General features: G+C 24.7%; 3 protein-coding genes across 3 annotated transcripts in view; all 3 read left to right on the top strand.

Moving 5' to 3' along the window:
- The first annotated feature begins 31 nt into the window (after positions 1-31).
- LOC100210790 (DNA-directed RNA polymerase II subunit RPB9) lies at positions 32-6,308 on the top strand. Its single transcript, XM_065805014.1, has 6 exons — positions 32-176; positions 1,689-1,743; positions 3,476-3,549; positions 3,686-3,760; positions 5,955-6,006; positions 6,083-6,308. The coding sequence occupies exons 1-6, from the start codon at positions 97-99 to the stop codon at positions 6,140-6,142; spliced, it is 396 nt and encodes a 131-aa protein (XP_065661086.1). The 5' UTR covers positions 32-96; the 3' UTR covers positions 6,143-6,308.
- A 952-nt stretch (positions 6,309-7,260) lies between these two features.
- On the top strand, positions 7,261-11,803 carry LOC124805778 (zinc finger matrin-type protein 5). The gene is made up of 4 exons (XM_065806628.1): positions 7,261-7,387; positions 7,492-7,554; positions 11,345-11,419; positions 11,610-11,803. Exons 1-4 carry the CDS (start codon positions 7,261-7,263, stop codon positions 11,801-11,803), a joined length of 459 nt encoding a protein of 152 aa, XP_065662700.1.
- The window catches only part of LOC101240787 (tRNA-splicing endonuclease subunit Sen54), a 35,967-nt gene continuing 32,491 nt past the window's right edge, over positions 11,344-14,819 (top strand). The window contains exons 1-3 of the mRNA XM_065805013.1: positions 11,344-11,419; positions 13,339-13,397; positions 13,938-14,099. Of these exons, the coding sequence (XP_065661085.1) occupies positions 13,390-13,397; positions 13,938-14,099 (170 nt within the window). The 5' untranslated portion in view covers positions 11,344-11,419; positions 13,339-13,389. The remainder of the gene's footprint in view (positions 11,420-13,338; positions 13,398-13,937; positions 14,100-14,819) is intronic.

The following is a 14,819-nucleotide window of genomic DNA, read 5'->3' as shown; positions in this document are numbered from 1 at the left end:
TGTTTTAATACCTAATATTTTAATTTTATTAAGTTTGTAGAAGAAAAATGTTTGTAAAATAAAGTTAGAGTTATTTTTAATATTAGTATTATAAATATGTACAACGAAGATGAAGATGAACAGAGTGAAAAAAATTCTGGACCTGGATTTGTTGGCATCAAGTTTTGTCAGGAATGGTATTGAATATTTTTTATTTTTTTAAAATAAAAAAAAAAAGGGAACATAAAACCAATTTATAAAAAAAATGGTTCAGATCTATTTTTATAAATCTGTTTAGATAATTGAGTTGGATAATTGCTGTTTGAATGGTTGAGTTTGTTGGTGGAGATTAAATATTTAATATTTAAAGAGTTTATTAAACAAGTTTTAAAACATAACATTTGCAAATATAGAAAATGGAATTAGAAGTTAAGTTTATAGAATTAGAAAATGTGGAGCGAGATAATATGTGATCACCTAGTAAATGTTACTTTTGCAATGGATTTGATATGTTTTTAATTTAATATTATTTAAAAAAGTGTAAATTATTTGTATGAGAAAAACATAAAGATAGTAAAGCATTCAAAAGCATTCAAAAAAATTATTTTTGTTATTCTTCAGTTTTTTCTTCTATTTAAGTAGGCAAAAAAAAGTTGGTTAATGTATAACTATTATATATAAATATATATGTATGTATATGAAATATAACATATGTGGCATTGCAGTTATATGCTTGCTAGTGCAATGATAACTAGCATTAAAATCAAAGTTATAGTGATGAGCTAAAAAGCAACTTTATTTTGCTTCAACTTCTTTTCCTCTTTTCAACTTGGAAAAAAATTGCATGGGTAAAGTTTTTGAAATAGAAACTGCAGGTGATATTTTCTACAAGAAAGAGGATTCCATTAAGCAGTTTTTTAATAGTTTTGAGATTTAACAGAATTTTTTCACATAGACTGTGAAGCACTTTTGCAAGACTGTGACAGGAATATTGCTGGACCATAAGTTGTTGAAGTTTAAAAGCAAAAAAAGCTGTTTATAAAATTTTTGTTTTATTATTGTAGCTCTTTGGTATTCTATTTCTCTCTCTCAATATATATGTGTATATATATATACATACATACATACATATATATATATATATATATATATATATATATATATATATATATATATATATATATATATATATATATATATATATATATATATATATATATATATATATATATATATATAAATATACATATATATATATATATATATATATATATATATATATATATATATATATATATATATATATATATATGTATATATATGTATATATATGTATGTATATATATGTATATATATATATATGTATTATAATATATATATATATATATATATATATATATATATATATATGCATATATATATAAGTATATATCAGCCCTCGGAATTAAGGTTTACATTTGGCAGTGTCAACCTAACTGCCGACATAAAAATGTTTAAGGTCAACAATTTTAAAAAATTTTTGCCGATCTGGTTTCTATGTTTTATGGTTAATCCTTTTTGTCAAATTTTTTACCAACCTGATGCTAACCTCAACAGTTTAAGGTCGGCAATTTATTGCCGCTCTCAATTTTCTTAATTCCGAGGCTGTATATATACATACATATATATTGAATATGCAGTCTGCAAATAAAATATTTTGTTTACTTTAGTAACAATATGTTGTATCCAAAAGAAGATAAAGAAAGAAAAATACTAAATTACAGTGTGAGTATATTTGTGGCTATCTCTCTATCCTAATATTTTTGTTTTTATATTAAAAAAAAAACATTGTTTAATAAGATTTGTGTCTATTTATTTTGTGCTTACTAAAAAGTGCATTAGTTAAAAAGAGATGATGAAAAGAAAAACAAGAGCTAATTTTAATAAAAGATAGTATTAAGATAAATGTAAATAAAGATAAAAAGGACAAAAACAAGAGAAAAATATTTTTAAGAAAATATTTTTTAAACTTCCATTAAAAAAGTTTTTGAATTATATCATAATAATTTATATCTTTATAAATATTACTGTGTAAATCTATATAAAAGAATCTCTATCTTTATTTTTCTGTTTTTATATTTAATAAACTATTATTTAATAGGATTTACACTTGTTCCTCTCAAGTGATTTTCTAAAATGATTAAACTAATAATATGGAAACCACACAATAAAATTTAAAAAAATACAAAGTTGCTATCTTTCTGTTTGCATTTTTTGACATTTTACTGTTCAATGTCTTTAAAATTATGTGTTTATAAAGATGTATTATGTTACCTATGTTTTTGTTTTAAACATGTTCCATTAAGTTATTTGCCATTTGATTTTATTGAATGATTCAAGGGTTTTTTAAATTATTATTTTACCTTGTTTAAATGTTCTCAAACTGACATCTTAATTCTTTTTTAATCTTTTTTTTTTTTGTCACTCATTACATAGTGACTCCAACATAATTATTGTTGGCAATCAGTTTGTATATAATCAACCCTCGGAATTAGGGTCGGCATTCGGCAATGCCAACCTAACTGCTGACCTAAAAGTGTTTGAGGTCAGCAAAATATTGCCGACCTCGTTTCTATGTTTTATGGTAAGACCTTTGTATTAAATTTTTTTTGCCGACCTCTAAAAGATTGAGGTCGGCAAATTAATGCTGACCTCAATCTTTTAGAGGTCGGCAAGTTAATGCCATTTTTCCTAATTCCGAGGGTTGATATAATATAGCAAGTGTTAAGTTTTTACTGTGCTTTATATTTAAAGTTTTTCTGTTTTTTAAGAGTAAAGTTTTTGCTGTGTTTTGTGAGTAACGTTTTTGCTGTGTTTTATGGTTAAAGTTTTTTGCTGTGTGTTATGGGTAAAGTTTTTCCTGTGTTTTATGAATAAAATTTTTCCTGTGCTGTAAAAGAAAAGCATGTATTACTATACTACTATATTTAGGTATAAAGTTATATGTAGGTGATAGAGCATTTGCGTGCAAAAAAATTTTTGTTTATTTTATTTTGGAGTGGATCATTTATCATAAATTCATTGTAATGTGTCATTTGTTTAATTTTATATAAACATTATTATTTATTCATTCTTAATTTGCAGTTTAGTGGATTTGTTTTATGGTTTTAAATAAAGAATGAGAAAGAAAAAAAGTTCAAATTCAAACTAAAGTCTGATGTTAATAAAAAACTTTTTAATGTTTTTTATATTTAATGTTTTTTAATCTTTAAAAAAATAATAAAAGTTTTTTTTTGATTTTTTGTAGCAAATAAATTTATTTTTAGATTTTTTGTAAGTTAATTTTTGGTAAATTTATTAAATAAAAAGTTTTTATTTACATTTTGTTTCTAGTCATGTTAAGGATATAATTTTGTTATTAAATGTTAATTATATTTCAATGATATAATAAAAGTTTTTGATTTAGTTTTTTTTACTATTTGTATATTTTATTGTATATTTCCTTGATATTTTGTAGTGTAGAAATTGCAGCTATCAAGAACGCGCACAAAATTCTTGCATTTATGTCAACATGATCGTCCACGATGTAAAGTAAAGAGACATTAAATCTCTCTATAAATCGAGTATTAAATCATAATACTTTTAATTTTTATGTAAAAATTTTATTCTAAAAATCAATCTTTTAACATTTTGTTATGAATCAAAATTTTTTATAAATTCATTTCAGTGAATTGTCACAGATTATTGGAGATGTTGTTACAGATCCAACGCTGCCAAAGACAACAGATCATCCTTGTCCAAAGTATTAAATTCAATTTGTTTTAATATAAATTGAAATTAAATTTAAATGTACAAATATTAAATTATTTAATTAGCTAATTTGAAAATTTTGTATGTGTATGGTTTTAACTTATTGTTATGGTGATGATACTTTTTGCATGGTTATACTTATTATGACTTTATTTTTTTTTAATGATTTTTTTTTTAATTTTATGTTAAATATTCATGTTTTCACACTTGTGTGGTTTGGACAGGTTACCATAATGCCACTTTCTTATTTAAATGACAATACTGAGTCCTCTACTTAAGGTCCTTTACTGAGTCCTCTACTTAAGGTCATTTACTGAGTCCTCTACTTAAGGTCTTCTCAGATTATCATTTACTACAGACCTCTCATGGAAACCAAGTTTCAGTTCATTTCAAAGTTAGCATCTGCTATAGTTGGCTTTCTTTATTATGTCAGTCATATTCTTACTCTTGATTCCATTCTCTATCTTTATAAATCTCTTATTTGTCCTTGTATAGAATACCGTTTTTGTATTTTGGCTGGTTCTTCTAATAAGACCATCTCACAGGATTTAAAAATTTATTGTAAATGTTGTTTGAACTGCTCTAGCTGTTATGCTTGAACTACTGCCCCATCATTTTTAAGTTCCATTTTTCTTTCATTTTTTAAGTTCCATTTCTCTTTCATTTTTTAAGTTCCATTTCTCTTTTATTTTTTAAGTTCCATTTCTCTTTCATTTTTTAAGTTCCGTTTCTCTTTCATTTTTTAAGTTCCATTTCTCTTTCATTTTTTAAGTTCCATTTCTCTTTCATTTTTTAAGTTCCATTTCTCTTTCATTTTTTAAGTTCCATTTCTCTTTCATTTTTAAGTTCCATTTCTCTTTCATTTTTTAAGTTCCATTTCTCTTTCATTTTTTAAGTTCCATTTCTCTTTCATTTTTTAAGTTCCATTTCTCTTTCATTTTTTAAGTTCCATTTCTCTTTCATTTTTAAGTTCCATTTCTCTTTCATTTTTTAAGTTCCATTTCTCTTTCATTTTTTAAGTTCCATTTCTCTTTCATTTTTAAGTTCCATTTCTCTTTCATTTTTTAAGTTCCATTTCTCTTTCATTTTTTAAGTTCCATTTCTCTTTCATTTTTAAGTTCTCTTTTCTATAAATATTTCTATAAATATTGTTCTCTTTTCTATAAATATTTCTATAAATATTGTTCTCTTTTCTATAAATATTGCCATGATTGCTGCTCAAGCAAGCTATTATTACTTTTTTCATCAACTCAATCTCACATGACTAGTCATTCAGTCAAGTTTCATCCTTTTACTGCAACTGCTCAATGATGCTCAAAAAACATTTATCTAGTTTTTTTGCTTGCGCAATAATGTACATACAACTTATTTTTTTTAACCAATCGCTTTCTTGCTCTTTAGCTCTTTTTTTTTATCAGTAAAATCCCAACAAATTTAGAGGTTGCTGCTTGTTAGAAGTAAATATTGCTAAGAAATATATGTATTAGGAAAAAGTTTTTTTCTAAAAGCTATTGTGTCAAAAAATTAAATCGACTTGCCAACTTACACGAATGTACCAAAATACTGTTTAACTGCAGAAGTAGGTTAAATATTAAAAATTCACAATGATAGTGAAAGTTTTAAGCAAAATTTTTACTATGAGTTTTTTCTGGCATTAATTGTTCAGGTCAGACTTAGAGTTTTTATTGAGAAAACCACTAGAAAAATAACAAAGTTTACAAGTCTTTACTATTTTCTACAATTAAGTTTTATATCAAAGTTTTTCCTTGGTAAAATGCCTTCAACTATGTTGAAGAATTATTCTAAAAAAATAAATCATACTTTCTTTTTCAATAAAGCAAAGTTTATTAAATTGCTTTTTTAATTTTAAAAATAATTTTTGCTTTAACTGAAGAAACATAAAGAAGGCTTCTTCATAAGACCAACACCAGACTTTATTTAAAGACTGAAGTTTTTGCAGATGATTTTGCTGTATTATAGTTTAAAGCTCATCAAGGTATTACTCACTATGGAGTAATGTTTAGTCAGCAATTTTTATTTTATTGTTATATACTTTTTCAATTAACCGTAAAAAAATAAGAAAGATACAATGGTGATCATTTTGAATGGAGATTAGAAAGAAAATAATACTTGTACTTTATTTTATTTTGTAAAATGGTACTAATTGTTTTTCTTTCTATTTTCAGGTGTGGCCACAATGAAGCTGTATTCTTTCAATCGCAGTCAAATAAAGCTGATGTATGCTTGTTTTGTTTTTGTTTTTGTTTTTTTTGGCAACAAACATTTCAAAATCTTTTTTTAAATTTATTTGTAGCACATGCGATTGTATTATGTCTGTTGTGGTATGAACTGTCAGCATAAATGGTCTGAATGATGGATGAGTTTCTTTGTTATATTTTTTTAATTGGGTGGATATGCAGTTAAATGAAGAATTTTATTTACTCTAAAGCTCAATGAATCTAAAAAAGTCGAAAAAGTAAAATATAAAGAATATAAGTTTGTAACTTAAAACGATTGAAAATATAAGTTATATAAACAAATATTGTGTTTTTTTTTAATTATTATCATGAAATTATGTATATATAACTTATGTATATGTATATATATATACATATATATATATATATATATATATATATATATATATATATATATATATATATATATATATATATATATATATATATAGATTGTTGCATTTGGGAGTACGAAAGGAAAAAAATGATTCTTATGCCAACAAATACGTCACTTTTAATTACTTATGACTTTCGTCCAACATTTGCATGTTGTCAGAAAGTTCAAACTATTAATTTAATTACAAATTAATCGTTTTTTACAAAAACCGCAAAAATGCAAACTTAATTGACCTGAATGTTTTTAAAAACATTCTGAATGTTTTTAAAAACAAATAGTTTGACAATCTTATAGCCTGACTCACAAAGGAGTGCTTCTACATCGACTGAGGGTTTGGTTGGGGCAGGTAGTCTATCAAGTAACAAAAAAAAAAAATTCCGGTCTTGCATTTTAATTTTTACTTTTTGTCAACAAAACTTTCTGACAACCAGTTATGAGTTATATATATATATATATATATATATATATATATATATATATATATATATATATATATATATATATATATATATATATATATATATATATATATATATATTATAAACAAATGATTTATGTTTTGATTAAATTTAAAAGTAAATTTAATTTATATTAATTTTATCTTGTTCTAAAACATCTTTTGTTTTTTCATTGTTACAAATATTGTTATTGTGAGTTGACCTGGTAATGAAATTGTAAAAAATAAAATCACATTTATAATTCATAGAGCATTTTATTATAATCTGCGAATCCTTATGCAAATTTTATTTTCTATATGTGCTATATGTGTGTTTTATATGTGTGTAGTATTATATATGTGAATATTAGTTTGCTGACAAAATTTATTTCAATGTTTTTGTTTAACAATGACATAGGAAAATGGGAAAAAATTACTATTGTGAGTTTTGTGAACGCAGCTTTGCTGATATATTATCAATTAGAAAAAAACATATCCTATCAACTCAGCACCAAAGAATGCGAAAGCTTCATTATGACTCTTACAAAGGCTTGTGAATTGAAATTTATATATAGTATATATAGTCTGTATATAGTACATAATATAAAATACATTTTTATTATAATTTAAAAATAATTTTGTCTAAATTTTAGATGCTGCTTCCATTTTAAATGAAGAATCACAAAAAAATCCTTGCAACCGTTTTTTTCAGACTGGTATATGTTTTTTGATTAAATTTTTGCTTTATCTCCCATGTGTTATTTTTATTTTTTAACTTATTGGCTAATTTTTTAGGGATTAGTCAGTGTACATATACAGAGTGATGGTTTTGGTTGGGACAGGCAGTTTATAAAAAAGAACTGTCTTGATAATAAATTGTCAGCATTTAAGGGGTGAATTAAGTGATTGCGAATATCTGGAAATACCTCTGGCCTTTAACTGTTTAGTTTATTAAAAACTGTAAACTCGGTTTTTATCACAAAACTCAATAGTTGTTATTCGATAAAAAATATTTGTGCATTGATCTTAAAATTACTCTAAAAAATCTCATTGCAAAACTATGGTATTGTTATTTTTATTAGTTGTTAAATTATGATTTAAACTTCAATACACGTACAGCATACAGTACAATCAAATATTATTGGCTGAGTTAGTTCTAATAGAAATCATACTTTATAAAAAATGAGGTTAGTGCATGTCGGGAAATTTTCCTGTTTAAAATACAGCATCAAGATAAGGACTGACAAAAAATTAAAGTTTTAGGCAAAGTGCCATATACTTTACCAAAATTTTGTGTATCAAAAAAGTTTGCTCCATGGAGATTTTTGCAAGGGAATGGGGGTGATATATAGTCACGGCGCTGTGTTTACTTATGAAAAAAACTTATTGTTTTTTGCTGTTGGTTGTGGCGGTCCTTAGGGATTTGTCTTAATATTTTTGTCAAATATTCTTATATTTATCTTAAATCCCCAATGTACACGTATGTGTACAAAAAATGTATTTTGAACTGGGTATTTTAACCCTAAATAAATTAGTGATATGATATTACTAAATGACTACCTATGAGAAAAATTAATTTGTTTAAAGTTAGCTTTTTTAATTAAAGCCTAGGCCTTAAAGGGTTACTATACACGTAACTCTATCACAGATATTTATATAAAATTAAAGACAAAGGTGTTTAAAAACTAGTTTAAACCATTCATAATTACTTTAAAATAAAACAAAAAAATTCTAATCACATATTTAAATTTTTTTTTAAATCATTTTTTATCATTATTTTTATTATCAATTATTTTCAATATTATCAATGTTCAATTTTAAAATTTAAAATTTTTTAATAATTTTTCAATTAGTTTCCTCCTAACAAAAATTGGGTTTTAATTTTTCATACACTGCAAATAGCTTTAGTATAATTTTTAATTGGTTGATTTAAAGACTACCACATTCACTTTAACTTTGTTTTTTATGTATAATTGAATTAATTGGTGTTTAAAAAAGCAATACTTTAAAATATGTAAGTTTTTACTGTTATTATTTTTGCAGCCATAAATTTATTGTTTTGTTTTTTCATAAATTTTTGCAATATGATAAATAAACCTTTTCATTAAAATAGTGCTCACATGGGAATTTGAAGACCAGAAGTTTTTACAGATATCAAAATTTGCGATCACTTAATTTGCCTTTTAACATTTAAGCTATCAATTGGATTTTTTAATATAATTTTTCTATATTAAGCTATAGGTTTTCTATGTTAAGTTATTCTGTTTTCTATATTAAATTGTATGTTTTCTATATTAAATTATATGTTTTCTATATTAGGTTGTTTTTAAGCTCTACCATAAGACTATCTATGAGGATTGGTGTTTTTTTATTTATTTCAAGTTTTAAATTAACATTAATTTTTAAATCATATTTCAATTTTCATATTTTTAAATAAAAGTTTTATTTTTCTGTTAACATCAAAATCTTTAAACTATACTAGGCAAACAATCATCTTTGATGCATGAGATACATTCACTATTCCCAATATCTAAGTTCTTTTTTTTTGTCTTTTTTTTTTAATGTTTTTTTCTTAAGCTTTTCTTATATTTTAGAGTCACACCACACATTATCTAATTATTATCATCGCTGTCTAATTATCTTCTTCCTTCTTTTAGTTATTCATCTAATCATTATCTTCTCTGTTCTTTTAAAGCGCTGGGCATCATCAATCTTTATTGCCCATGTTTCACTACCATGCATCATAACACTCTGGATGCATGTGGTGTACAACTTTTCTTTAATCTTTAATCATGCATCTCTTGCAGTATGAAGTTCTCCAAATGTGACCCAAGGTTTAATCTTGGTCTTGATGCCTCTCCCAATCCACTAGCTGATCCAGTTGTATCTCTAATATAACAAAATTTAAAAACTCTCTCTTTGTTTTTTTCTTTTTTCCCCCACTATTTATTTGAATCTTTTTTATTTCATTATTCACCAAAACTACATTTATACAGTCAAAACCAAAAATATTAAGAGTACCCTGTCTATTTATTTTTTTATTAATTTTGATATTACCATTGTAAAGTAATCATTACTAACGGTGGCATTATATTTTTGATAAATAATAATAAATGCAGAAATTTAAAATATATGCTTAGAATGTGTTTCAAGTATTTTTCAGACAATGAAATTTAATCAAAAAATACTTCGTAAATATTTTTTAGTATTTTTTTTCTTCCCACTTTTTATGTACTGAAAATTTTTTTACATTTTAGTTCGTCCTAATTGTTATATGCGTGAAAACGGAACCTATTAAAATCTACTTTAATAAATTTAATAAGTTTACTCTCTAATAAATCTACATAGAATTACATTTATACCTACAACTGTAGAGTTGAGAAGATAAAAATAATGTTGCAATGTTATATAAATGGTTGTATAAAATTTATTCCTAAATAATGCAATGTTATATAATAGTTTCATGATACAGACATGTTGGTAAAGACCTGTTACCAACATATTTGTATTTAATAAGAATTTATACACTTTCTTATCTCTTTTGTTTTATTTTTTATTTTTTTGGTATTTTAAGGGAAACCTTTTCATTTTGTATTTTAAGGAAAACCTTTTCATTTTGTATTTCAAAAGAAAGTTATTCATTTTGTATTTTAAACATATATTTAAATATTTAAATATTTAAATCCATTTGTTGCTACCAGGGATACAGAGTCCCAAAAAAAACTGGGTTTGAAAGTCACAAAATGGTTTTTTCTTCCTGGTTTTGGTATCCAGGAGCTCCAAAAATATAAAAAGGTTTATGAACTACTTTTGGCAAAAAAGTTAGGACTTGTCGTGTTCAAAACAATCAGTTTTGAACACGACATTCTTATGTATAATTGCGGCAAGGATTCTAAAACAAGCTAAAAAACAATAGGTTTTAAGTCATTAAATCTTGTGAATTTTATATCATATTGCAGATTATAAGTCACTCAACATTTTTAGAGATCTTGGACACCATAGAGAAGGAAAAAATTGAGATTCAAAGTCAAAATCTATTTGGGGCTCATCATCCCTGGTTGCTACTCATATATATTGATATATAATTGAATTTATATTTTGACAGTCTAAGCAAAAGTGGCTGAAGTCATTTTTTTACATTTTGAGATAATCACAAAAAACCATTTGTTTCTGTTATCACATAATATGTGGTAGCAAAATCTACTTTATGTTGAGTTTTAACAAGTTTACTTGTTATAAAAAATAATAATTTGTGATATCTGAAATAGTGAAAAAATGACTTTGGCCATTTTTTGTTCCCAAAGTCAAAAAAAAACTTTGGCTACAATTTAAAATTACTTTTTTGTTGTTGTTATCTACAAATGTTTAAAAACAACTTTAGGTTGTTGATTTAAAAAAGTTAATTTGATCATTTAATTGAGGATCATTTGAACATTTTTGTGTTTTTTGTTGGTGATTGTTTTAACATTTTGTTTTTAACTGTTTTGCTTTCTATTGTTTTGATAGGACATTGTGATTTTGGAGAACATTGTCGTTTTTCACATAAAAATGTCACCATCCTTCAACAGCAAGTTGAGCAAGGTAAAAAATAAGAAAACTTTTTTTTAATTGTTTAAATTGTTATTTTTTAATTTTTAAATTTTTGCATTAAACCGTCAACTTAATTGATTTTTTTTTTTTTTTTTTTTTCGATGTTTTAAACTATATATTTACATTTTATTTGAATTATTTTTATTATTCTAAACAACTCTAAAAAGTCATAAAACTTCAGAGCGCCAGCAAGCGATGAGCATCAACTGGGAAGAAATTGAAAAGTGGGTGGAGAAATGGAAAAAAAAGTTTCAGCCTAAAGATCAAGAGACTTATCGACTTCCACATGGTTTTCTTTCTTCTGATCAACTTCCACCATCTTTGCAACCACCTCTTGAAAATATAAACTTACAACCTTTAAATTGGGGAGAATAGTTTTTGTTTTTTTTTGTGTTTTAGTCTTAATCATTTTTATTTAGTATTAGAAATATTTATCTTTTAAGTTTACTGTTTTTAATTAAAGAATACTGATATTTTTCTGTAACTTGATTGTTGTTTTGAAGGTGGTTTGAGGTATTTAACACATTCACTGTTTGTTGAAGATAAATCAATAAGTTAATCTTTAAAATAAAAAATGAAATAAAAGAAGAAATAAAAATCAGAACAAGCATCATTCTAAATAATTTTTTTTTTAAGAAAAGTGTTGTTTAATTATTATATGGAAAAGCACCTTTTTTCTTATTTGATTTATTTGTTTAGGATTCATTTTTTATTGTGTCTTGTTTCTTTTTTTTTATTATTGATTTTTGTTTTTGTTTGTAATTGTTTCTTTTTTTTTTTTTAATTTTTAAACTTGATTGTTAAAATACCATTGCAGCTGTGGCGCAGTGGTCAGAGTTCTGGCACAGAACCAAGAGGTCCAAGGTTTGACGCAAACTCTAGACCAATAAGCGTCATTGGTACGGAAGGAGACATGAGCTTCCTAGTTAAATGCTCTTATGTTGTGCTCTGTAATAAGACCGTAAGATCTACTTGGAGCACATTAATAACAAAAAAACAAAATAAAGTACCAAGTTGGTATGCATTGTGCACCTTTTACAGCATGATTTAAACAAACAAATATATTAGATTATGCTTAATAGATTTAATATTTTTGCATTCTGCTGTATGTTTTACAGAATGAGTAATTAACAGAACAAAATTTCTAAACTGTTAATAAAGTATACTTTTTTTCCTTATTTTATAAATAAGATTAAGTACCGTTTAATTATTTTCTTAAGTTTGCTTTTTCTTAAGTTTATATATATATATATATATATATATATATATATATATATATATATATATATATATATATATATATATATATATACACATACACACACACACATATTTTGTATTTGTTTTTTTTGTTTTTGTTTTTTTAAACTTGATTGTTAAAATACCAATTCTAAGCAGCATTGTGTGTGTGTATATATATACAATTCTTGGAATTAGGAAAAATGAGATCGGCATTAAATTGCCGACCTCAAACTGTTAGAGGTCGACATTAGGTTGGCAAAAAAAATTTGACACAAAGGGGTTACCATAAAACCTAGAAACGAGGTCAGCAATTTTTTGCCGACCTTAAACATTTTAAGGTCGACATTGCTGAATGCCGACCTTAATTCCGAGGGTTGTATATATATATATAAGCAGCATTGTGTGTGTGTGTGTGTGTGTGTGTGTGTGTGTGTGTGTGTGTGTGTGTGTGTGTGTGTGTGTGTGTGTGTATAATTCTAGAGACTTGTCGAATTTAAAAACTTTTTTAATTCTAACATATTTTAAGACCCTTTGTATGTATGCATGTATAAATGAACCTTATCATATTTATTTTTTATAGTTTTTAAAATACATTTTTATGATTTATTATCTAATTTATTTTGTTAGTCTATAGTTAAATATAATTGTAATTTTTATTTTTATTAAAGAGATTCACAAACTGTATTTGAGATTGAAGTTTACCATTAGACCATAATAAAATGTTAAGGTAATCAAGAAGGAAAATTTTTTATGAATTATTTTACTTTGATTGAAATAGTTTGTAAGACACTAGAAGACACTATTTGCAATGTGTGTGTATATATGTATATATATATAAATATATATATATATAAATATATATATATATATATAAATATATATATATATAAATATATATATATATATATATATATATATATAAAATATATATATATATATATATATATATATATATATATATATATATATATATATATATATATATATATATATATATATATATATATATCAACCCTCGGAATTAGATAAAATGAAGTCGATATTAGTTTGCTGACCTTAATCATCTGTGCAGGTCAGCAAACTAATGTCGACTTAATTTTATCTAATTCCGAGGGTTGAGGTCGGCAGAAAAAATGTGAAATAAAGGTTTAACTTGTGCCTTAAAATTTGGGACTAGCTTTAATTAGCAATAATTAATTTCTGCTCTTATATATTTAACACACTTTGAATATTAATTTGCTGTTTGAATAACTTTTTCTTAATTCAGTGCTAGTGAATTGTTGGATTATTGCTATCAAAAATCAGTGCTGCCAGAATCAGGAGGTCTAAAGGACTATTCACCAGATGGGAGCGAAGAGCAGGCAACAGCTTTAAAAATTGCACTTGATCAGTATTACAATATTTTATGTGAACAGAGGATATGTAGAAAGTAATATTTTTTGTTTTAAATATGTAAATTTTTAATTTAAAGTGTATTTGTTAACACTTTCTCTGCCAGATTTGCTTAGATTCGATATTGGTTTTGATAGTTTGATTTGATATGTTTTGAAGTTAAAGAGTTGAGAAATGATTATTGCAACATTTAAATTGAAGAAAAATAAAAGAGTAGCCTCCTTTCCAAACAGTAGCCTCCTTAACTATGAGCTTGATCTAGGAAGATGAATGAAAGGAAATTTGAACTTCTGTCATATGACTTTTTATATTTTAACTTCAGAATAGATTTTTTACTTCAAAAAACTTAGAAATAATGAAATAATTCAAATGAGGATAGTGATTTAAAAAAAGCCTAAAAAACAGATAAAAGTTTAAATGTTTAGTATAAGATTAAAATTTTTTATTAAGTTTTTTTCCGTATTGTATGTTTAGTATAAGTTTAGTAAAGTATTAGTTATTTATATTATAATCATTAGGGTCATGGCTTCCCCTACCGTGACTTTAAGAAAACTTTTAACTTTAAGAGATTTTTATTTAGGTTTTTCGAATTAATATTTTATACTCAATTATTAAATAATTTATATTATTCAAATTTGAGTAAAATTATTTTTGTAATGTTATTTTTAGTTTTTTGTAAGATCTAGTACGTTTCTTCACCTACTGTGATAAAGCACCACCTACCGTAATCGATTCTCCACCTACCGTGTATGAAAAA

This window comes from Hydra vulgaris, chromosome 09 (genome assembly GCF_038396675.1).
Source record: "Hydra vulgaris chromosome 09, alternate assembly HydraT2T_AEP".
In the NCBI taxonomy this organism is placed as follows: domain Eukaryota; kingdom Metazoa; phylum Cnidaria; class Hydrozoa; order Anthoathecata; family Hydridae; genus Hydra; species Hydra vulgaris.
Note: the sequence above shows the minus strand (reverse complement) of the source record. Positions and strands in the feature narration are given on the sequence as shown.

What these genes read in the sequence shown, in the direction of transcription:
- LOC100210790 (XM_065805014.1), top strand. Translation starts at nt 97, where the DNA reads ATGTACAACGAAGATGAAGATGAACAGAGTGAAAAAAATTCTGGACCT. An exon ending in ATGATCGTCCACGATGTAAA is followed by an intron (nt 3,550 to 3,685) that starts GTAAAGAGACAT and finishes AATTCATTTCAG; the next exon opens with TGAATTGTCACAGATTATTG. An exon ending in CGCAGTCAAATAAAGCTGAT is followed by an intron (nt 6,007 to 6,082) that starts GTATGCTTGTTT and finishes ATTTATTTGTAG; the next exon opens with CACATGCGATTGTATTATGT.
- LOC124805778 (XM_065806628.1), top strand. Translation starts at nt 7,261, where the DNA reads ATGGGAAAAAATTACTATTGTGAGTTTTGTGAACGCAGCTTTGCTGAT. An exon ending in TCATTATGACTCTTACAAAG is followed by an intron (nt 7,388 to 7,491) that starts GCTTGTGAATTG and finishes TCTAAATTTTAG; the next exon opens with ATGCTGCTTCCATTTTAAAT. An exon ending in CAACCGTTTTTTTCAGACTG is followed by an intron (nt 7,555 to 11,344) that starts GTATATGTTTTT and finishes TTGTTTTGATAG; the next exon opens with GACATTGTGATTTTGGAGAA.